General features: G+C 47.6%; 2 protein-coding genes across 2 annotated transcripts in view; one reads left to right on the forward strand and one right to left on the reverse strand.

Annotated features, from left to right (window-relative positions):
* QDPR (quinoid dihydropteridine reductase) overlaps window positions 1-18,776 on the reverse strand; it is a 46,243-nt gene extending 27,467 nt beyond the window's left edge. Inside the window, exons 1-2 of the mRNA XM_038745838.1 lie at window positions 18,669-18,776; window positions 5,459-5,551 (exon numbers count right to left, since the gene is read on the reverse strand). Of these exons, the coding sequence (XP_038601766.1) occupies window positions 5,459-5,551; window positions 18,669-18,776 (201 nt within the window). The remainder of the gene's footprint in view (window positions 1-5,458; window positions 5,552-18,668) is intronic.
* LOC119927063 (proline-rich protein 2-like) lies at window positions 18,775-20,366 on the forward strand. The gene is made up of 3 exons (XM_038745607.1): window positions 18,775-19,026; window positions 19,102-19,831; window positions 20,281-20,366. The coding sequence occupies exons 1-3, from the start codon at window positions 18,775-18,777 to the stop codon at window positions 20,364-20,366; spliced, it is 1,068 nt and encodes a 355-aa protein (XP_038601535.1).
* Window positions 20,367-22,243: the final 1,877 nt, after the last annotated feature.

The raw sequence follows: 22,243 nt of genomic DNA on the forward strand, positions 1-22,243 counted from the left end.
CTTCCCGAGTGGAAGCTAGCCGCTTCACCCAGGCGTGAGTAACGTATGATTGTGTTCCTCCCATTAGGGACAGTCCAATATTACTAATTAATCACATTCCTCCCGAAAGGGAACGTCAATTCATTGTGCCTAAACAACTAAATAATTCAGCACGCCTCACGGAATAAATTTTATATAAAACTCAGGCTTTCCATCCCTGGCCTCCCTCTCTCTCTCGCTGCACCGATTAATAATGATAATAATAATAATAATGATAATGACGGCATTTGTTAAGCGCTTACTATGTGCCAAGCACTGTTCTAAGCACTGGGGGTGGGGGGGTGCAAGGTAGTCAGGTTGTCCCACATGAGGCTCACACTCTAAATCCCCATTGTACAGATGAGGTAACTGAGGCACAGAGAGTTAAGTGACTTGCCCAAAGTCACAAGTTGACAAGTGGTGGAGCCGGAATTAGAACCCATGACCTCTGACTCCCAAGCCCATGCTTTTCTCACTGAGCCACGCTGCTTCTCTATGAACGAACCCGTCCCCAGACGACGAGTGACAGGGACACGGACCGTTTCCAATCCGATTTTGTTGTATCTACCCCAGCGATTAGCAAAGTGCCTGGCGCATGATCAATCAATCAATCAATCGTATTTATTGAGCGCTTACTGTGTGCACAGCACTGTACTAAGCACTTGGGAAGTACAAGCTGGCAACATATAGAGACAGTCCCTACCCAACAGTGGGCATGATGAGTGCTTAAAACTATCATAAAAACAAACTGATCGCATCAGAAGAATCAAGGATTAAGGAATCACGAGGGCACTGACCGTGCTGTATTTTTTCCAACCCTTTTGATAATCACAACTTCAGGATTTCAGAGAACCTAGAATTTCTCATCTAAAGACAAAATATACATTACTGATAGCATGTATTAAGTGCTCAGCGGGTGCAAAGCACCATACCGAGTGCCGGGGGGAGAGTCCGATAGAGTTGGTTGACGCGATCCTTGCTCACAAAGAGCTTACAGTCTACAGAGGTATTAAAACAAATTAGAGAAAGGGAAAATGAGAGTATAATCAATCAATCAATCGCATTTATTGAGCACTTACTGTGTACTAAGCGCTTGGGAAGTACAAGTTGGCAACATATAGCGACGGTCCCTACCCAACAGTGGGCATAATGAAATATCCTTACGTTGTGTGGGGCTTGGGGGGAGTATCAACATCAGACGTATAGGTGAGGCACCAGGGAGAGCAAATGGAGAAATGAGGATTTAGTCAGGAAAGGCCTAAGGGAAGAGATGTCATTTTAAGAGGACTTTGAAGGTGGGCGGGGGGTGAAGGTTTGAAGGGAGAGGGCGGTCCGAGCCAGAGGGAGGATGTGGGCTGGGGGTCCGCGGCAAGACAGGTAAGACTAGGTACACAGAGTAGGTTGGCCTTAGAGGAATGAAGTGTGGACACTGGGTTGCAGTATCAGTGAGGTAATGCAGGAAGGACAAGCTGATGGATGGTCTGAATGTTGTTTTTTTCCCCCTCAGAAAACTCCATCACCTTGCCCCCTACTACCTCAATTCTCTCCTTCTACAACTAGATACACAGGGTAGGTTGGCCTTAGAGGAATGAAGTGCGGACACTGGGTTGCAGTATCAGAGAGGTAATGCAGGAAGGGCAGGCTGATTGAGTGCCTTAAAGCAGATGGATGATCTGAATGTTGTTTTTTTCCCCTCAGAAAACTCCATCACCTTGTCCCCTACTACCTCAATTCCCTCCTTCTACAACTAGGTACACAGAGTAGGTTGGCCTTAGAGGAATGAAGTGCGGACACTGGGCTGCAGTATCAGTTTGGTAATGCAGGAAGGACAAGCTGATGGATGGTCTGAATGTTGTTTTTTTCCCTCAGAAAACTCCATCACCTTGCCCCCTACTACCTCAATTCTCTCCTTCTCCAACTAGGTACACGGAGTAGGTTGGCCTTAGAGGAATGAAGTGTGGACACTGGGTTGCAGTATCAGTGAGGTAATGCAGGAAGGGCAGGCTGATTGAGTGCCTTAAAGCAGATGGATGATCTGAATGTTGTTTTTCTTCCCCTCAGAAAACTCCATCACCTTGCCCCCTACTACCTCAATTCTCTCCTTCTCCAACTAGGTACACCGAGTAGGTTGGCCTTAGAGGAATGAAGTGCGGACACTGGGTTGCAGTATCAGTGAGGTAATGCAGGAAGGGCAGGTTGATTGAGTGCCTTAAAGCAGATGGATGGTCTGAATGTTGTTTTTTTCCCCTCAGAAAACTCCATCACCTTGTCCCCTACTACCTCAATTCCCTCCTTCTACAACTAGGTACACAGAGTAGGTTGGCCTTAGAGGAATGAAGTGCGGACACTGGGCTGCAGTATCAGTTTGGTAATGCAGGAAGGACAAGCTGATGGATGGTCTGAATGTTGTTTTTTTCCCTCAGAAAACTGCATCACCTTGCCCCCTACTACCTCAATTCTCTCCTTCTCCAACTAGGTACACGAAGTAGGTTGGCCTTAGGGGAATGAAGTGTGGACACTGGGTTGCAGTATCAGTGAGGTAATGCAGGAGGGGCAGGCTTATTGAGTGCCTTAAAGCAGATGGATGGTCTGAATGTTGTTTTTTTCCCCTCAGAAAACTCCATCACCTTGCCCCCTACTACCTCAATTCTCTCCTTCTCCAACTAGGTACACACAGTAGGTTGGCCTTAGGGGAATGAAGTGTGGACACTGGGTTGCAGTATCAGTGAGGTAATGCAGGAGGGGCAGGCTTATTGAGTGCCTTAAAGCAGATGGATGGTCTGAATGTTGTTTTTTTCCCCTCAGAAAACTCCATCACCTTGCCCCCTACTACCTCAATTCTCTCCTTCTCCAACTAGGTACACACAGTAGGTTGGCCTTAGAGGAATGAAGTGTGGACACTGGGTTGCAGTATCAGTGAGGTAATGCAGGAAGGGCAGGCTGACTGAGTGCCTTAAAGCAGATGGATGGTCTGAATGTTGTTGTTTTTCCCTCAGAAAACTCCATCACCTTGCCCCCTACTACCTCAATTCTCTCCTTCTACAACTAGGCACAGAGTAGGTTGGCCTTAGAGGAATGAAGTGCGGACACTGGGTTGCAGTACCAGTGAGGTAATGCAGGAAGGGCAGGCTGATTGAGTGCCTTAAAGCTGATGGACGGTCTGAATGTTGTTTTTTTCCCCTCAGAAAACTCCATCACCTTGCCCCCTACTAGCTCAATTCTCTCCTTCTACAACCCAGGCCATAAACTCGGCTTCTCTAGTCCTCACCTTCTCACTGTGCCTTGATCTCACCTGTCTCACCGCAGACCCCTACCCCACATCCTGCCTCTGGCCCACAACGCCCTCCCCCCTCAAATAATAATAATAATAATAATAATAATAATAATAGCATTTATTAAGCGCTTACTATGTGCAAAGCACTGTTCTAAGCGCTGGGGAGGTTACAAGGTGATCATGTTGTCCCCCGGGGGGGCTCACAGTCTTAATCCCAATTTTACAGACGAGGTAACTGAGGCCCAGAGAAGTGACTTGCCCAAAGTCACACAGCTGACAATTGGCAGGGCCGGGATCTGAACCCATGACCTCTGGCTCCAAAGCCTGTGCTCTTTTCCACTGAGCCACGCTGCTTCTCTAATCCAACAGGCAATTAGTCTCTCCCCTTCAAAGCCTTTATTGAAGGTACATTCATTCACTCAATCGTATTTAATTGAGCGCTTACTGTGTGCAGAGCACTGTACTAAGCGCTTGGGAAGTACAAGTTGGCAACATATGGAGACGGTCCCTACCCAGCAGCGGGCTCACAGTCTAGATGGGGGAGACAGACAACAAAACATATTAACAACGTAAAATAAATAGAATAAATATGTACAAGTAAAGTGGAGTAATAAATCTGTACAAACATATATACAGGTGCTGTGGGGAGGGGAAGGAGGTAAGGCGGGGGGGGGTGGGGAGGGGGAGAGGAAGGAGGGGGCTCAGTGTGGGAAGGCCTCCTGGAGGAGGTGAGCTCTCAGTAGGGCTTTGAAGGGAAGTAGGGCTTTGAAGGGAGGGCGCATCCCCTCCTCCAAGAGGCCTTCCCAGGCTCAGCCCCACTTTTCCTCATCTCCCCCTCCCTTCTGCATCACCCTGACTTGCTCCCTTTGCTCTTCCCCCAGCACTTCAGTACAGATCTGTCATTTTATTTATTTCTATTGATGTGCATCTCCCCCCTCTAGACTGTGAGCTCATTGTGGGCAGGGACTGCCACTGTTTATTGTTGTACTGTACTTTCCCAAGTGCTTAGCACAGTGTTCTGCACAAGCGCTTAATAAATACGACTGAGTGAACGGACGAATGAGTGAAGTATGGACTGGAACGGGAGAGATGGGAGGCATCGGGGGAAACATCCTGGCTACACCAAGTCTTAACACGGTGATTCTCCTCCTTCCCTTCCCCACAGCACCTGTATATTCATTCAATCGTATTTACTGAGCGCTTACTGTGTGCACAGCACTGTACTAAGCGCTTGGAAAGTACACGTTGGCAACATATAGAGACGGTCCCTACCCAACAGTGGGCTCACAGTCTAGAAGGGGGAAACAGACAACAAAACATATTAACAATACGTATATATGTTTGTACATATTTATTACTCTATTTATTTTACTTGTACATATCTATTCTATTTATTTTATTTTGTCAGTATGTTTGGTTTCGTCTCCCCCTTTTAAACTGTGAGCCCGCTGCTGGGTAGGGACTGTCTCTATATGTTGCCAATTTGTACTTCCCAAGCGCTTAGTACAGCGCTCTGGACACAGTAGGTGCTCAATAAATACGATTGATGATGATGACTGTCTCTATAAGTTGCCAATCTGTACTTCCCAAGCGCTTAGCGCAGTGCTCTGCACACAGTAAGCGCTCAATAAATACGATTGATGATGATGACTGTCTCTATAAGTTGCCAATCTGTACTTCCCAAGCGCTTCGTACAGTGCTCTGCACACAGTAAGCGCTCAATAAATACGATTGATGATGATGATGACGATGATTCTTTTGCTCAGATAAGGAATGGCCGGCTGATCCAGACGAAATAACCAGGCTCTGGCAGAATGGTTCATCCGATATACAGCCAGGAAAACAACCGCTCCGAAGCAGTAAACACAATAGCCATGAATGTTTTAAGGACTTACTCTGGGCCAAGCACTGCTCTAAGAATCGGGCAGGAGAGGATGAGACTGGTCAATTGACCCCGTCCCACTCAGTGGTCAATGCCGAAGGGGGGGGAACAGGTATCTTACAGATGAGGAACCTAAGTCACAGAGCAGAGAGGTGACTTACCCAAGACTACACGACAGGCAGAGCCAGGGAACGGGGATTAGAAGCCATTCCTCCCGTATCCCGGTCCCTGGCTCTTCCCACTCAGGCACCCCAGGGCGGAGCCTCGGCTGTTCTCCCAATTACCTGATCGGCTTGCTCGGTGAAGGAGTCTGTCATTTTAACGATGACGCTGGCGTGGGCTTCTTCGTTTTCGACCACGTCGATGCTGGCGACCCACTGGCGCAACAAGAGAAAGGCAAAGGGTTTAGCGGAGACACCCCGGGGCGATTTATTTTATTTTGTTAGTAAGTTTGGTCTTGTTCTCTGTCTCCCCCTTTTAGACTGTGAGCCCACTGTTGGGTAGGGACTGTCTCCATAGGTTGCCAATTTGGACTTCCCAAGTGCTTGGTACAGTGCTCTGCACACAGAAAGCGCTCAATAAATACGATTGATGATGATAATAATCTATTACTCTATTTATTTTATTTGCACATATCTATTCTATTTATTTTATTTTGTTAGTATGTTTGGTCTTGTTCTCTGTCTCCCCCTTTCAGACTGTGAGCCCACTTACATATCTATTCTATTTATTTTATTTTGTTAGTATGTTTGGTCTTGTTCTCCGTCTCCCCCTTTTAGACTGTGAGCCCACTGTTGGGTAGGGACTGTCTCTATAGGTTGCCAATTTGGACTTCCCAAGCGCTTGGTACGGTGCTCTGCACATAGTAAGCGCTCAATAAATACAACTGATGATTATGATAAATTTATTTATTTATTACTCTATTTATTTATTTATTTTATTTGTACATATCTAGTCTATTTTATTTTGTTAGTATGTTTGGTCTTGTTCTGTCTCCCCCTTTTAGACTGTGAGCCCACTGCTGGATAGGGACTGTCTCTATAGGTTGCCAATTTGTACTTCCCAAGCGCTTGGTACAGTGCTCTGCACATAGTAAGCACTCAATAAATACGATTGATGATGATGATGATAAATTTATTTATTTATTACTCTATTTATTTATTTATTTTACTTGTACATATCTATTCTATTTTATTTTGTTAATATGTTTGGTTTTGTCCTCTGTCTCCCCCTTCTAGACTGTGAGCCCACTGTTGGGTAGGGATTGTCTCTATATGCTGCCAATTTGTACTTCCCAAGCGCTTGGTACGGTGCTCTGCACATAGTAAGCGCTCAATAAATACAATTGATGATGATGATGATGATGAATTTATTTATTTATTACTCTATTTATTTATTTATTTTATTTGTACATATCTATTCTATTTATTTTATTTTGTTAGTATGTTTGGTCTTGTTCTCTGTCTCCCCCTTTTAGACTGGTGAGCCCACTGTTGGGTAGGGACTGTCTCTATAGGTTGCCAATTTGTGCTTCCCAAGCGCTTGGTACGGTGCTCTGCACATAGTAAGCGCTCAATAAATACGATTGATGATGATGATGATAAATTTATTTATTTATTACTCTATTTATTTATTTATTTACTTATTTTGTTTGTACATATCTATTCTATTTATTTTATTTTGTTAGTATGTTTGGTCTTGTTCTCTGTCTCCCCCTTTCAGACTGTGAGCCCACTGTTGGGTAGGGACTGTCTCTATATGTTGCCAATTTGTACTTCCCAAGCGCTTGGTACGGTGCTCTGCACATAGTAAGCGCTCAATAAATACAATTGATGATGATGATAAATTTATTTATTTATTACTCTATTTATTTATTTATTTATTTTATTTGTGCATATCTATTCTATTTATTTTATTTTGTTAGTATGTTTGGTCTTGTTCTCTGTCTCCCCCTTTTAGACTGTGAGCCCACTGTTGGGTAGGGACTGTCTCTATAGGTTGCCAATTTGGACTTCCCAAGCGCTTGGTACGGTGCTCTGCACATGGTAAGCGCTCAATAAATACGATTGATGATGATGATAAATTTATTTATTACTCTATTTATTTATTTATTTTATTTGTACATATCTATTCTATTTATTTTATTTTGTTAGTATGTTTGGTCTTGTTCTCTGTCTCCCCCTTTTAGACTGTGAGCCCACTGTTGGGTAGGGACTGTCTCTAGATGTTGCCAATTTGTGCTTCCCAAGCGCTTGGTACAGTGCTCTGCACATAGTAAGGGCTCAATAAATACGATTGATTGATTGATGATGATGATGCTGATAAAGGCACGGTTCACGACACGCTTTCCCTGTCTGATAACTCACTACTGGACTCTGGAAGTTACTGTCTGGCCTGTCTTATTTTTCAACCAAAATGCCTATCATGCCCCTCGCCGGTTCCCTTTCCCGCCAACTCCCACCCTCTCCCGCAATCCCAGGGCCGGCATTCCGGCTTTTTCGGGCCTTTCCTTGGGGCCTGGCTTTTCTCTCCCCCAACCCTTGACTCACGGGCATCTGACACTTCCTCTCTATATGTTGCCAACTTGTACTTCCCAAGCGCTTAGTACAGTGCTCTGCACATAGTAAGCGCTCAATAAGTACGATTGATGATGATGATGACTACAGCCCAGGCCCGGGGAGCCAGAAAATCCCGGGCTCATTCATTCACTCATTCACTCAGTTGTGTTTATTGAGCGCTTACCGTGTGCAGAGCAATCAATCAATCAATCGTATTTATTGAGCGCTTACTTTGTGCAGAGCGCTGTGCTAAGCGCTTGGGAAGTACAAGTTGGAGCGCTTGGGAAGTACAAGTTGGACTGTACTAAGCTCTTGGAAAGTACAAGTCAGCAACAGAGACAATCCCTATTTGAGACAACGGGCTCACGGTTAAGAATCATAATAATAATAATTATAATGATGGTATTGGTTAAGTGCTTACTATGTGCCAAGCACTGGGGTAGATACAGGGTAATCAGGTTGTCCCACGTGGGGCTCACAGTCTCAATCCCCATTTTAGAGATGAGGGAACTGAGGCCTAAAGGAGTGAAGTGACTTGCCCCAAGTCACGCAGATGACAAGGGGCGGGGCCGGGATTTGAACCCACGACCTCTGACTCCCAAACCTGGGCTCTTTCCACTGCGAGTATATAAGCATCAACAGCAACAATATAAATGAACAGAACTATAGACACATACACATCAGTAATTAAATGAACAGAATAGTAAATACGCTGCCGACTACGATTGCTTTTTCAGCGCTTAGAACAGTGCTTTGCACATAGAAAGCGCTTAATAAATGCCATTATTATTATTATTATTATTATTATTATATACTCAAGTGCTGTGGGGCGGGAAGGAGGGTATAGCAGAGGGAGGGAGTCGGGGCAATGGGGAGGGGAGGAGGACTAGAGGAAAAGGTGGGCTTAGGCTGGGCCCCGCCACTCATCTGCTGTGTGACCTTGGGCAAGTCACGTTACTTCTCAGGGCCTCAGTGACCTCATCTGGAAAACGGGGATTGAGACTGTGAGCCCGCGTGGGACAGGGACTGTGTCCAACCCAATTTGCTTGGCTCCACCCCAGCGCTTAGTACAGTGCCTGGTCCATAATAATAATAATAATAATAATGACGGCATTTATTAAGTGCCTACTATGTGCAAAGCACTGTTCTAAGCGCTGGGGAGGTTACAAGGTGATCAGGCTGTCCCACGGGGGGCTCACAGTCTTAATCCCCATTTTACAGATGAGGGAACTGAGGCCCAGAGAAGTTAAGTGACTCGCCCAAGGTCACACAGCTGACAATTGGCAGAGCCGGAATTCAAACCCATAATAATAATGATAACAATAATAATAATAATGGCATTTATTAAGTGCTTACTATGTGCAAAGCACTGTTCTAAGTGCTGGGGAGGTTACAAGGTGATGAGGTTGTCCCACAGGGGGCTCACAGTCTTAATCCCCATTTTACAGATGAGGTAACTGAGGCCCAGAGAAGTTAAGTGACTTGCCCAAAGTCACACAGCTGACAATTGGCAGAGCCGGAATTCAAACCCATAATAATAATAATAATAATGATAATAATAATAATAATAATAATAATGACATTTATTAAGCGCTTACTATGTGCAAAGCAGTGTTCTAAGCGCTGGGGAGGTTACAAGGTGATCAGGTTGTCCCACAGGGGGCTCACAGTCTTAATCCCATTTTACAGATGAGGGAACTGAGGCACAGAGAAGTTAAGTGACTTGCCCAAAGTCACACAGCTGGCAACTGGCAGAGCCGGGATTTGAACCCATAATAATAATAATAATGATAATAATAACGATGATGGCATTTATTAAGTGCTTACTATGCGCAAAGCACTGTTCTAAGCGCTGGGGAGGTTACAAGGTGATCAGATTGTCCCACGGGGGGCTCACAGTCTTAATCCTCATTTTACAGATGAGGTAACTGAGGCCCAGAGATGTTAAGTGACTTGCCCAAGGTCACACAGCTGACGATTGGCAGAGCCGGGATTCGAACCCATAATAATAATAATAATAATGGCATTTATTAAGTGCTTACTATGTGCAAAGCACTGCTCTAAGCGCTGGGGAAATTACAAGGTGATCAGGTTGTCCCACGGGGAGCTCACAGTCTTAATCCCCATTTTCCAGATGAGGTCACTGAGGCCCAGAGAAGTTAAGTGACTCGCCCAAAGTCACACAGCTGACAATTGGCAGAGCCGGGATTCGAACCCATAATAATAATAATAATGATGGCATTTATTAAGCGCTTACTATGTGCAAAGCACTGTTCTAAGCATTGCGGGGGTTACAAGGTGATCAGGTTGTCCCACGGGGGGCTCACAGTCTTGATCCCCATTTTCCAGATGAGGTCACCGAGGCCCAGAGAAGTGAAGTGACTTGCCCAAAGTCACACAGCCGGCAATTGGCGGAGCGGGGATTTGAACCCACGACCTCCGACTCCAAAGCCCGGGCTCTTTCCCCTGAGCCACGCTGCCTCCCCATAGCCAGCGCTTAACGAATGCCATCTCTATTAATCAATCGATCGCTTTTATTGAGCGCTTACTGTGGGCAGAGCACTGTACTAAGCGCTTGGGAAGTACAAGTTATTATTATTATTTTTATGATTAATACACTACTGATGTATGTCCCGCCGCAAAGCGGGGAGGGAAAGGGGGAAGGGGCAGACCCTCCTGCCCGGATTTAACCCCCGGATTATTTATTTCCAGGCAAGGCCGGGAAAGGGGACGGGCCGAGGGGGGGAAGGGGGTAGAAGGGGACAGGTAGGGGCCAAAGGATCGTCCAAAACACCAAGTCCATAAACCCTGAATCCCCGTCAATAAGGGATGTTTAGACAGCAAACACATCATCGATTCGCTTACTCCAGCAAAAATCAGGGACTGAAGGGGGAAGGAGGCGACTCCACAGCGCGGATTAAAACCTGGCCTCCACGCACCCCTTATCGGGAACCAAAGCCACAAAGGTCTTCCCAAATAAGACCTTTGTACAGTGCTCCGCACACAATAAGCGCTGAATAAATACGACTGAATGGTAATAACGCCTTTTAGACCGTGAGCCCACTGTTGGGTAGGGACCGTCTCTCTATGTTGCCGACTTGTACTTCCCAAGCGCTTAGTACGGTGCTCTGCACACAGTAAGCGCTCAATAAATACGATTGAGGATGAACGATTCCTCTCCCCCTCGTCCCCCTCTCCATCCCCCCCATCTTACCTCCTCCCCTTCCCCACAGCACCTGTATGTATGTATATATGTTTGTACATATTTATTACTCTATTTATTTATTTCATTTGTACATATCTATTCTATTTATTTTATTTTGTTAGTATGTTTGGTTTTGTCTCCCCCTTTTAGACTGTGAGCCCGCTGTTGGGTAGGGACTGTCTCTATATGTTGCCAACTTGTACTTCCCAAGCGCTTAGTACGGTGCTCTGCACATAGTAAGCGCTCCATAAATATGATTGATGATGATGAATAACGGCTTTTTCTTCATTTCTCCACCCATTTCATTCAATCCTATTTATTGAGCGCTCACTGTGTGCAGAGCACCGTACTAAGCGCTTGGGAAGTACGACTCGGCAACATATAGAGACGGTCCCTACCCAACGACGGGCTCACACCCTCCTCGGGGCAGCAATTGCTAGAGAAATTGGGCAAGTCCCATAACTTCTCTGTGCCTCAGTTACCTCATCTGTTAAAATGGAGATCATCACCATCAATCGTATTTATTGAGCGCTTACTCTGTGCAGAGCACTGTACTAAGCGCTTGGGAAGTACAAATTGGCAACATATACAGTCATCATCATCATCAATCGTATTTATTGAGCGCTTACTATGCGCAGAGCAGTGTACTAAGCGCTTGGGAAGTACAAATTGGCAACATATAGAGACGGTCCCTACCCAACAGTGGGCTCACAGTCTAAAAGGGGGAGACAGCTGTTAAAATGGAAATCATCGTCATCAATCGTATTTATTGAGCGCTTACTATGCGCAGAGCACTGTACTAAGCGCTTGGGAAGTACAAATTGGCAACATATAGAGACAGTCCCTACCCAACAGTGGGCTCACATGATAATCATAATAATAATAATGGCATTTATTAAGCACTTACTATGCGCAAAGCACTGCACTAAGCGCTGGGTGAGCAGGTTGTCCCACAGGAGGCTCACAGTCTTAATCCTCATTTTACAGATGAGGGAACTGAGGCACAGAGAAGTGACTTGCCCAAAGTCACACAGCTGACAATTGGCGGGGCCGGGATTTGGCGGGACAGTCCCTACCCAACAGTGGGCTCACAGTCTAAAAGGGGGAGACAGAGAACAAGACCAAACATACTAACAAAATAAAATAAATAGAATAGATATGTACAAATAAAATAAATAAATAAATAAATAAATAAATAGAGTAATAAGTAAATAAATTTATCATCATCATCATCAATCGTATTTATTGAGCGCTTACTATGTGCAGAGCACCGTACCAAGCGCTTGGGAAGTACAAATTGGCAACCTATAGAGACAGTCCCTACCCAACAGTGGGCTCACAGTCTAAAAGGGGGAGACAGAGAACAAGACCAAACATACTAACAAAATAAAATAAATAGAATAGATATGTACAAACAAAATAAGTAAATAAATAAATAAATAGAGTAATAAATAAATAAATTTATCATCATCATCATCAATCGTATTTATTGAGCGCTTACTGTGTGCAGAGCACCGTACCAAGCGCTTGGGAAGTCCAAATTGGCAACCTATAGAGACAGTCCCTACCCAACAGTGGGCTCACAGTCTAAAAGGGGGAGACAGAGAACAAGACCAAACATACTAACAAAATAAAATAAATAGAATAGATATGTACAAATAAAATAAATAAATAAATAGAGTAATAAATAAATAAATTCATCATCATCATCATCAATTGTATTTATTGAGCGCTTACTATGTGCAGAGCACCGTACCAAGCGCTTGGGAAGTACAAATTGGCAACATATAGAGACAGTCCCTACCCAACAGTGGGCTCACATGATAATCATAATAATAATAATGGCATTTATTAAGCACTTACTATGCGCAAAGCACTGCACTAAGCGCTGGGTGAGCAGGTTGTCCCACAGGAGGCTCACAGTCTTAATCCTCATTTTACAGATGAGGGAACTGAGGCACAGAGAAGTGACTTGCCCAAAGTCACACAGCTGACAATTGGCGGGGCCGGGATTTGAACCCATGACCTCTGACTCCAAAGCCTCTGCTCATTTCCACCGAGCCATGATTGAATGACTAAGACCTGGGGCAAGGTGGTGGGCAAACCGCCCAGTTTAGTCTTTTAGACTGTGAGCCCACTGTTGGGTAGGGACTGTCTCTATGTGTTGCCAATTTGTACTTCCCAAGCGCTTAGTACAGTGCTCTGCACATGGTAAGCGCTCAATAAATACGATTGATTGATTGATTGATTTACTTGTACTTATCTATTCTATTTATTTTATTTTGTTAGTATGTTTGGTTTTGTTCTCTGTCTCCCCCTTTTAGACTGTGAGCCCACTGTTGGGTAGGGACTGCCTCTATATGTTGCCAACTTGTACTTCCCAAGCGCTTAGTACAGTGCTCTGCACACAGTAAGCGCTCAATAAATATGATTGATGATTGATGATGAGGTCAGAGGTCAACTCAGACATCAACGCAGGGAGGAGAGGGGCACCCAAGGGGCAGGGGGATGATGGCCTATGGCGGGTTTGGTCATTGAACTCTAATAATATAATATAATGTATAATATAATAATAATATAATATAAACTCTAATTCCATCCCCCCATCTTACCTTCCATCCCCCCATCTTACCTCCTTCCCTTCCCCACAGCACCTGTATATATGTATATATGGTTGTACGTATTTATTACTCTATTTATTTATTTTACTTGTACATTTCTATCCTATTTATTTTGTTAGTATGTTTGGTTCTGTTCTCTGTCTCCCCCTTTTAGACTGTGAGCCCACTGTTGGGTAGGGACTGTCTCTATATGTTGCCAACTTGTACTTCCCAAGCGCTTAGTACGGTGCTCTGCACACAGTAAGCGCTCAATAAATACGATTGGTTGATTGATTGATAATGATCATAATGATGATTCATTCATTCATTCGTATTTATTGAGCGCTCACTGTGTGCAGAGCACCGTACTAAGCGCTTGGGAAGTACAAGTTGGCAACATAGAGAGACGGTCCCTACCCAACAGTGGGCTCCCAGTCTAGAAGGTGGGCTCACAGTGATGAATGATATTTGTTAAGCGCTTACTATGTTCACTCATTCATTCAGTCGTATTTATTGAGTGCTTACTATGTCTTCCTTCTATTCTATTTATTTTATTTGGTTAGCATGTTTGGTTTTGTTCTCTGTCTCCCCCTTTTAGACTGTGAGCCCACTGTTGGGTCGGGACCGTCTCTATATGTTGCCAACTTGTACTTCCCAAGTGCTTAGTCCAGTGCTCTGCACACAGTAAGCGCTCAATAAATACGATTGATTGATTGATTGATTACGCTTATGGTGCCTGGCACATAGTGTGCTACCAACTTGTACTTCCCAAGCGCTTAGTACTGTACTCTGCACACAGTAAGCGCTTGGGAAGTACAAGTTGGTAACATACTACGTGCCAGGCACTGTACTAAGCGCTGGGGTGGGTACCGAAGCAGCGTGGCTCAGCGGAAAGAGCCCGGGCTTGGGAGTCAGAGGTCATCGGTTCTAATCCCGGCTCTGCCGCTTGTCAGCTGTGTGACCTTGGGCAAGTCACTTCACTTCTCTGAGCCTCGGTCACCTCATCTGTAAAACGGGGATGAAGCCTGTGAGCCCCACCTGGGACAACCTGATTACTTTGTATCCACCCCGGTGCTGAGAACAGTGCTTGGCACCCAGTAAGCGCTTAACAAATACCAACCTTATCATTATTATTATTATTACAGGGGAATCGGGTTGGACACGGTCCCTGTCCCATGTGTGGGGCTCACAGTCCCCATCCCCATTTTACAGCTGAGGCAACTGAGGCCCAGAGAAGTGACCCCCGGCCCTTGTCCTCCCCCGGGCCTGGAATGCCCCCAATCCCTCTGCCCCTCCGCCAAGCTCGCTCTCTTCCTCCCTTCAAGGCCCTGCTGAGAGCTCACCTCCTCCAGGAGGCCTTCCCAAACTGAGCCCCTTCCTTCCTCTCCCCCTCGTCCCCCTCTCCACCCCCCCCCATCTTACCCCCTTCCCTTCCCCACAGCACCTGTATATATGCATATATGGTTGTACATATTTATTACTCTATTTATTTATTTATTTATTTATCTTACTTGTACATTTCTATCCTATTTATTTTATTTTGTTGGTATGTTTGGTTCTGTTCTCTGTCTCCCCTTTCAGACGGTGAGCCCACTGTTGGGTAGGGACTGTCTCTATGTGTTGCCAATTTGTACTTCCCAAGCGCTTAGTACAGTGCTCTGCACATAGTAAGCGCTCAATAAATACGATTGACTGATTGATTGATTGATTCCTCCCTTCAAGGCCCTGCTGAGAGCTCACCTCCTCCAGGAGGCCTTCCCAGACTGACCCCCCTTTTACCTCTCCCCCTCCCCATCCCCCCCACCTTACCTCCTTCCCCTCCCCACAGCACCTGTATATATGTATGTTTGTACAGAGTTATTACTCTATCCATTTATTTTACTTGTACATATCTATTTATTTTATGTTGTTAATATGCTTTGTTTTGTTGTCTGTCTCACCCTTCCAGACTGTGAGCCCGCTGTTGGGAAGGGACAGTCTCTATATGTTGCCAACTTGGACTTCCCAAGCGCTTAGTACAGTGCTCTGCACACAGTAAGCGCTCAATAAATACGATTGAATGAAGGAATGAAAGTCCTGCCAGTTTGACCTTTACAGCATTTTCTAGACTGTGAGCCCGCTGTTGGGTAGGGACCGTCCCTATATGTTGCCAACTTGGACTTCCCAAACGCTTAGTACAGTGCTCTGCACACAGTAAGCGCTCAATAAATACGATTGAAGAATGAATGAATGAAAGTCCTGCCAGTTTGACCTTCACAGTGTTTTCTAGACTGTGAGCCCACTGTTGGGTAGGGACCGTCCCTATATGTTTCCAACTTGTACTTCCCAAGCGCTTAGTACAGTGCTCTGCACACAGTAAGTGCTCAATGAATACGATTGAATAAATGCTTGTCTCCCCCTTCTAGACTGTGAGCCCGCTGTTGGGTAGGGACCGTCTCTCTATGTTGCCAAGTTGTACTTCCCAAGCGCTTAGTCCAGTGCTCTGCACACAGTAAGCGCTCAATAAATACGACTGAATGAAGGAATGAAAGTCCAGATTTATTTCTCTATTTATTTTACTTGTACATATGTACTATTCTATTTATTTTGTTAATGATGTGCATCTAGCTTTAATTCTATTTGTTCTGACGATTTTGACCCCTGTCTCCATGTTTTGTTGTCTGTCTCCCCCCAGTGGAATTATTCATTCATTCATTCATTCATTCATTTAATCGTATTTATTGAGCGCTTCCTGTGTGCAGAGCACTGGACTAAGCGCTTGGGAAGGACAAGTTGGTAACATAGTCCGGTGCTCTGCACACAGGAAGCGTTCACTGAAGACGACTGAACGAATGAATCCAGGAATGTGAATGAATGAATGAAAAGTGGAGGGACTTGGCCCGGGCGTCCAGGCAGACCAGTGGAATTATTCATTCCTTCATTCATTCAATCGTATTTATTGAGCGCTTCCTGTGTGCAGAGCACTGGACTAAGCGCTTGGGAAGGACAAGACGGTAACATAGTCCGGTGCTCTGCACATAGTAAGCATTCATTAAAGACGAATGAATGAATCCATGAATGTGAATGAATGAATGAAAAGTGAAGGGACTTGGCCCAGGTGTCCAGGCAGACTAGTGGAATTATTCATTCATTCATTCAATTGTATTTATTGAGCGCTTACTGTGTGCAGAGCACTGCACTAAGCGCTTCGGAAGTCCAAGTTGGTAACATATAGAGACGGTCCCTACCCAACAGCAGGCTCACAGTCTAGAAGGGGGAGACAGAGAACAAAACCAACAGATTAACAAAATAAAATAGAATAAACATGTACAAACAAAATAAATAGAGTAATATAGGCCCCTGCGGCCCTCCCTCGCCCTACCCAGAACCCCCCGCGCCTAGAGAAGCATTGTGGCTCAGTGGCAAGAGCCCAGGCTTTGGAGTCAGAGGTCATGGGTTCAAATCCTGGTTCCGGCACTTAATAATGATAATGGCATTTATTAAGTGCTTACTATGTGCAAAGCACTGTTCTAAGCGCTGGGGAGGTTACAAGGTTGTCGCACGGGGGGCTCACGGTCTTCTCAATCCCCATTTTACAGATGGCGTAACTGAAGCCCAGAGAAGTGAAGTGACTTGCCCGAAGTCACCCAGCTGATAAGTGGCGGAGGCGGCATTCGAACCCATGCCCTCTTGACTCCCAAGCCTGTGCTCTCTCCATAGAGCCACGCTGCTTCTCTTGTCAGCTGTTCATTCGTATTTACTGAGCGCTTACTGTGTGCAGAGCACCGTACTAAGCGCTTGGGAAGTCCAAGTTGGCAACACATAGAGACGGTCCCTACCCAACAGTGGGCTCACGGTCTAGAAGGGGAAGAAGACTGTGAGCCGCCCCCACCCCCCACCCCGTGGGGCCACAGAGTGGCTCAGTGGAAAGAGCCTGGGCTTTCGAGTCCGTGGTCACGGGTTCTAATCCCTGATCCATCATTCGGCTGCTGTGTGACCCTGGGCCAGTCACTTCACTTCTCTGGGCCTCAGTGACCTCATCTGTAAAATGGGGATTGACTGTGAGCCCCCCGTGGGACAACCTGATCATCTTGTATCCCCTCCAGCGCTTGGAACAGTGCTTTGCACATAGTAAGCGCTTACCAAATGCCATTATTATTATTACCTTGTATCCCCCCCAGCGTTTGGAACAGTGCTTTGCACATAGTAAGCGCTTAACAAGTGCTTTGCACATAGTAAGCGCTTAACAAATGCCATCATTATTATTATTATTACCTTGTATCCCCCCCCAGCGGTTAAAACAGTGCTTTGCACATAGTAAGCGCTTACCAAACGCCATCATCATTATTATTATTATTACCTTGTATCACCCCAGCGGTTAGAAGAGTGCTTTGCACATAGTAAGCGCTTAACAAATGTCATCGTTATTATTATTATTATTACCTTGTATCCCCCCCAGCGGTTAGAACGGTGCTTTGCACATAGTAAGCGCTTACCAAATGCCATCATCATTATTATTATTACCTTGTAAACCCCCCCAGCGGTTAGAACAGTGCTTTGCACATAGTAAGCGCTTAACAAATGCCAGCATTATTATTATTATTATTATTATTATTATCATCATCGTCCCCTGGGAACCGCCCCGGCGCTTAGAACACTGCTTGGCACGTAGTAAGCGCTTAATAAAGGCCGTTATCATTAGCATTACCCAGAATCCCCCGCGGCGGAGTGGGCTGCCTGTAGCCTCCCCAGAATCCCCCGCGGGGGCTGCCTGCCTTCAGCCCCCCCCACCCCGCCTCCCCAGAATCCCCCGCGGCGGAGGAGGGGGCTGCCTGTAGCCTCCCCAGAATCCCCCGCGGCGGCGGGGGGCTGCCTGTAGCCTCCCCAGAATCCCCCGCGGCGGGGGGGGGCTGCCTGCAGCCTCCCCAGAATCCCCCGCGGCGGCTGCCTGCAGCCCCCCCACCCCGCCTCCCCAGAATCCCCCGCGGCGGGGGGGCTGCCGTTAGCCTCCCCAGAATCCCCCGCGGCGGGGGCTGCCTGCAGCCCCCCTATACCTTGCCTCCCCAGAATCCCCCGCGGCGGGAGGGGGGGGGGCTGCCGGCTGCCGGCTGCCTGCTGCCTGCATCTCCCCCCCGAGCGTTTCCGGCCTTACCCAGCTTTGGTCTCTGAAATAGCGTACGCAGCGGGATCCCAGCGCCCCCCGGCCCCCGTACACCAGCACCCGGCCGCCGCGCTGCGCGCCCGCCGCCCCCGCCGCCATGGCCGCCAGCCGACCCGGGACCCGGGAGGACCGCCCCGGCGGCGCCCCTCTCGGCCTCCGCCCGATACGACTCCGCCCCTACAGCGCCCACCTCGGGACCCGACCCCTCGGGACCCGCCCCCTACAGCGCCCCCCTCAGGCTCCGCCCGCTACAACTCCGCCCCTACCGCGCCCCCTCCGGCCCCGCCCCCTCAGGCCCGCCCCCTACAGCGCCCCCACTCGGGCCCCGCCCCGAACAGCGCCCCCTCCGGCCCCGCCCCCTACAGCTCCCCCCCCCCTCAGGCCCCGCCCCCGCAGCACCCCTCTCATGCTCCGCCCGCTACAGCTCCGCCCCTACATCGCCCCCTCCGGGCCCGCCCCCGACAGCGCCCCCTACAGCTTCCCCCCTCAGGCCCCCGCCCCTACAGCGCCCTCTCCGGCCGCGCCACCCTCAGACCAATCTCCCCTCGGGCCCCGTCCCGAACAGCGCCCCCCTCAGGGCCCGCCCCCTCAGGCCCCGCCCCTACAGATTCCGCCCTCCGGCCCCGCCCCCTACAACGCCCCCCTCAGGCGGAGCCGCCCTCAGACCCCACCCCTACGGCTCCCCCCCTCAGGCAACGCCCCTCACGCCCCGACCTTCATAGCGCCCCCCTCAGGCAACGCCCCGAACAGCGCCCTCCTCTGGTCCCGCCCCCTCAGGCTCCGCCCCGAACAGCGCCCCCCTCAGGCCTCGCCCTTCATCGCGGCCCCCCAGGCTCCGCCCTCGATAGCGCCCCCTCAGGCCCCGTCCCTCCAGCCCCCTCCCAGGCTCCGCCCCGAACAGCGCCCCCCTCAGGCCTCGCTCTTCATAGCGGGCCCCTCGGGCCCCGCCCCCTATTGCGCCCCTCCCCCTAGGCCCCGCCCCTTGCAGCGCCCCCTTCAGGTCCCGCCCCTCCAGCGCCCCCTCAGGCAACGCCCCTCCAGCGCCCCCTTCAGGCCCCGCCCCTCCAGCGCCCCCTCAGGCAACGCCCCTCCAGCGCCCTCCTCAGGCCCCGCCCAGAACAGCACCCCTCTCCCGTCCGGCCCCGCCCCGAACAGCGCCCCCCTCAGGCCCCTTCCTTCCTCTCCCCCTCCTCCCCCTCTCCACCCCCCCCCGCCTTACCTCCTTCCCTTCCCCACAGCACCTGTATAGATGTATAGATGTTTGTACAGATTTATTACTCTATTTATTTATTTATTTTGTTTGTACACATCTATCCTATTTATTTTATTTCGTTAATATGTTTGGTCTTGTTCTCTGTCTCCCCCTTTTAGACTGTGAGCCCACTGTTGGGTAGGGACTGTCTCTAGATGTTGCCAATTTGTACTTCCCAAGCGCTTGGTACAGTGCTCTGCACATAGTAAGCGCTCAATAAATACGATTGATGATGATGATGATGATGATGATGATGATGACTTTTCCTCCGCGACCCCTGTTGTCCACTAGCGGACTTGACATGACTGACTCCATTTTGTGTATGACGACGGGAACCCTCCATTTGTGCAGGCCGAGACAGCAAGTCCGCAACGGATGCCTTCAAGGCCATCAAGGAACACCCACCCGAAGATGACGAGAATTTTCCTCCCTATTAACGAGAACTTACCTCCTTATTAACGAGAATTTACCTCCCTATTAAGGAGAATTTACAGACCTACCTATGCAAGGCCACAGGGCAAATGACAACATCTTGCACAAGGCCGTAGGAACGGAGAACAAAGAGAATTTGTAACCCCCTGCCCCACTCCCATGTTGCTGTAACTCAATGAAAAACACTGATATTGGGATCAGGGCTGCTTGTCACTCGTCCCTCTTCCGGGAGGTGAATGGGCAAGTAGCCACTTTTTCCTTCTTTGCTGCTCTAGCTGAACTCATGGCTCCGAGTCATTTTTCCTATATCTGCGTCAACCCTGCGGCCGATTGACACCGAGTTAACCTATTTTGCACCCTACTTGTCGATAACAACCCCCCTGGTGCCCCCTTCTTTCCTCTTCTAACTCCTCATCCCGCTAGGTTTTATTCCGTGGCTCAGTGGAAAGAGCCCGGGCTGCAGGAGGCAGTCAGTCATCGTATTTATTGAGCGCTTACTGTGTGCAGAGCACCGTACCAAGCGCTTGGCAGGTCCAAGTTGGCAACATATAGTGACGGTCCCTACCCAACAGCGGGCTCACAGTCTAGAAGGGGGAGACAGACAACAAGACAGAACATATTAACAAGATAAAATAAATAGAATAGTAAATATGTACAAATAAAATAAATAGAGTAATAAATCCGTACAAACATATATACATATATACAGGTGCTGTGGGGAGGGGAAGGAGGTAAGGCGGGGGAGAGTCAGAGGTCACGGGTTCAAATCCCAGCTCTGCCACTTGTCAGCTGTGTGACTTTGGGCAAGTCACTTCACTTAATAAAAAATAAAATAAAGATGGCATTTGTTAAGCGCTTTGCTATGTGCAAAGCACTGTTCTAAGCGCTGGGGGGATACAAGGTGATCAGGTTGTCCCACGGGGGGCTCACAGTCGTCATCCCCATTTTACAGGTGAGGGAACTGAGGGTCAGAGAAGTGAAGTGGCTTGCCCAAGGTCACACAGCAGACATGTGGCGGAGCTGGGATTCGAACCCAAGACCTCTGACTCCAAAGCCCGTGCTCTCTCCACTGAGCCAGACACTTCTCTGTGCCTCAGTTCTCTCATCTGTAAAATGGGGATGAAGACTGTGAGCCCCCCCATGGGACAGCCTGATCACCTTATACCCCCCCACAGCGCTTAGAATGGTCCTTCGCACATAGTAAGCGCTTAACAAATACCATCATCATTATTATCATTATTAATTATAATCGTAATAATCACATTTATTCATTCATTCATTCAATCGTATTTATTGAGTGCTTGCTCTGTGCAGGGCACTGTACTAAGCATTTGGGAAGTACAAGTTGGCAACATATACAGACGGTCCCTACCCAACAAGCGGGCTCACCGTCTAGAAGGGGGAGACAGACAACAAACCATATTAACAAAATAAAATAACTAGAATAAATATGTATAAATAAAATAAATATAAGCACCTGGGAGAATACATTCCCTGCTCACGACAAGTCTAGGGGGAGAGACAGACCTTGATATGAAGGAATAAATAAATGAATGGATAGATGGATAAATCATCATCATCATCAATCATCAATCGTATTTATTGAGCGCTTACTGTGTGCAGAGCACTGTACTAAGCGCTTGGGAAGTACAAGTTGGCAACATATAGAGACAGTCCTTACCCAACAGTGGGCTCACAGTCTAAAAGGGGGAGACAGAGAACTAAACCAAACGTACTAACAAAATAAAATAAATAGAATAGATATGTACAAGTAAAATAAATAAATAAATAAATAGAGTAATAAATATGTACAAACATATATCCATATATACAGGTGCTATGGGGAAGGGAAGGAGGTAAGATGGGGGGGATGGAGGGGGGG

Source organism: Tachyglossus aculeatus, chromosome 4 (assembly GCF_015852505.1).
Source record: "Tachyglossus aculeatus isolate mTacAcu1 chromosome 4, mTacAcu1.pri, whole genome shotgun sequence".
Lineage (NCBI taxonomy): Eukaryota > Metazoa > Chordata > Mammalia > Monotremata > Tachyglossidae > Tachyglossus > Tachyglossus aculeatus.

Bases quoted from the DNA above. Each gene is read 5' to 3' on its own strand.
- LOC119927063 (XM_038745607.1), top strand. From the start codon at position 18,775: ATGGCCGCCAGCCGACCCGGGACCCGGGAGGACCGCCCCGGCGGCGCC. The intron at 19,027-19,101 runs GCCCCGCCCCCT...CGCCCGCTACAG, and splicing joins CCCGAACAGCGCCCCCTCCG to CTCCGCCCCTACATCGCCCC. The intron at 19,832-20,280 runs GCGCCCCCCTCA...CCATTTGTGCAG, and splicing joins GTCCGGCCCCGCCCCGAACA to GCCGAGACAGCAAGTCCGCA.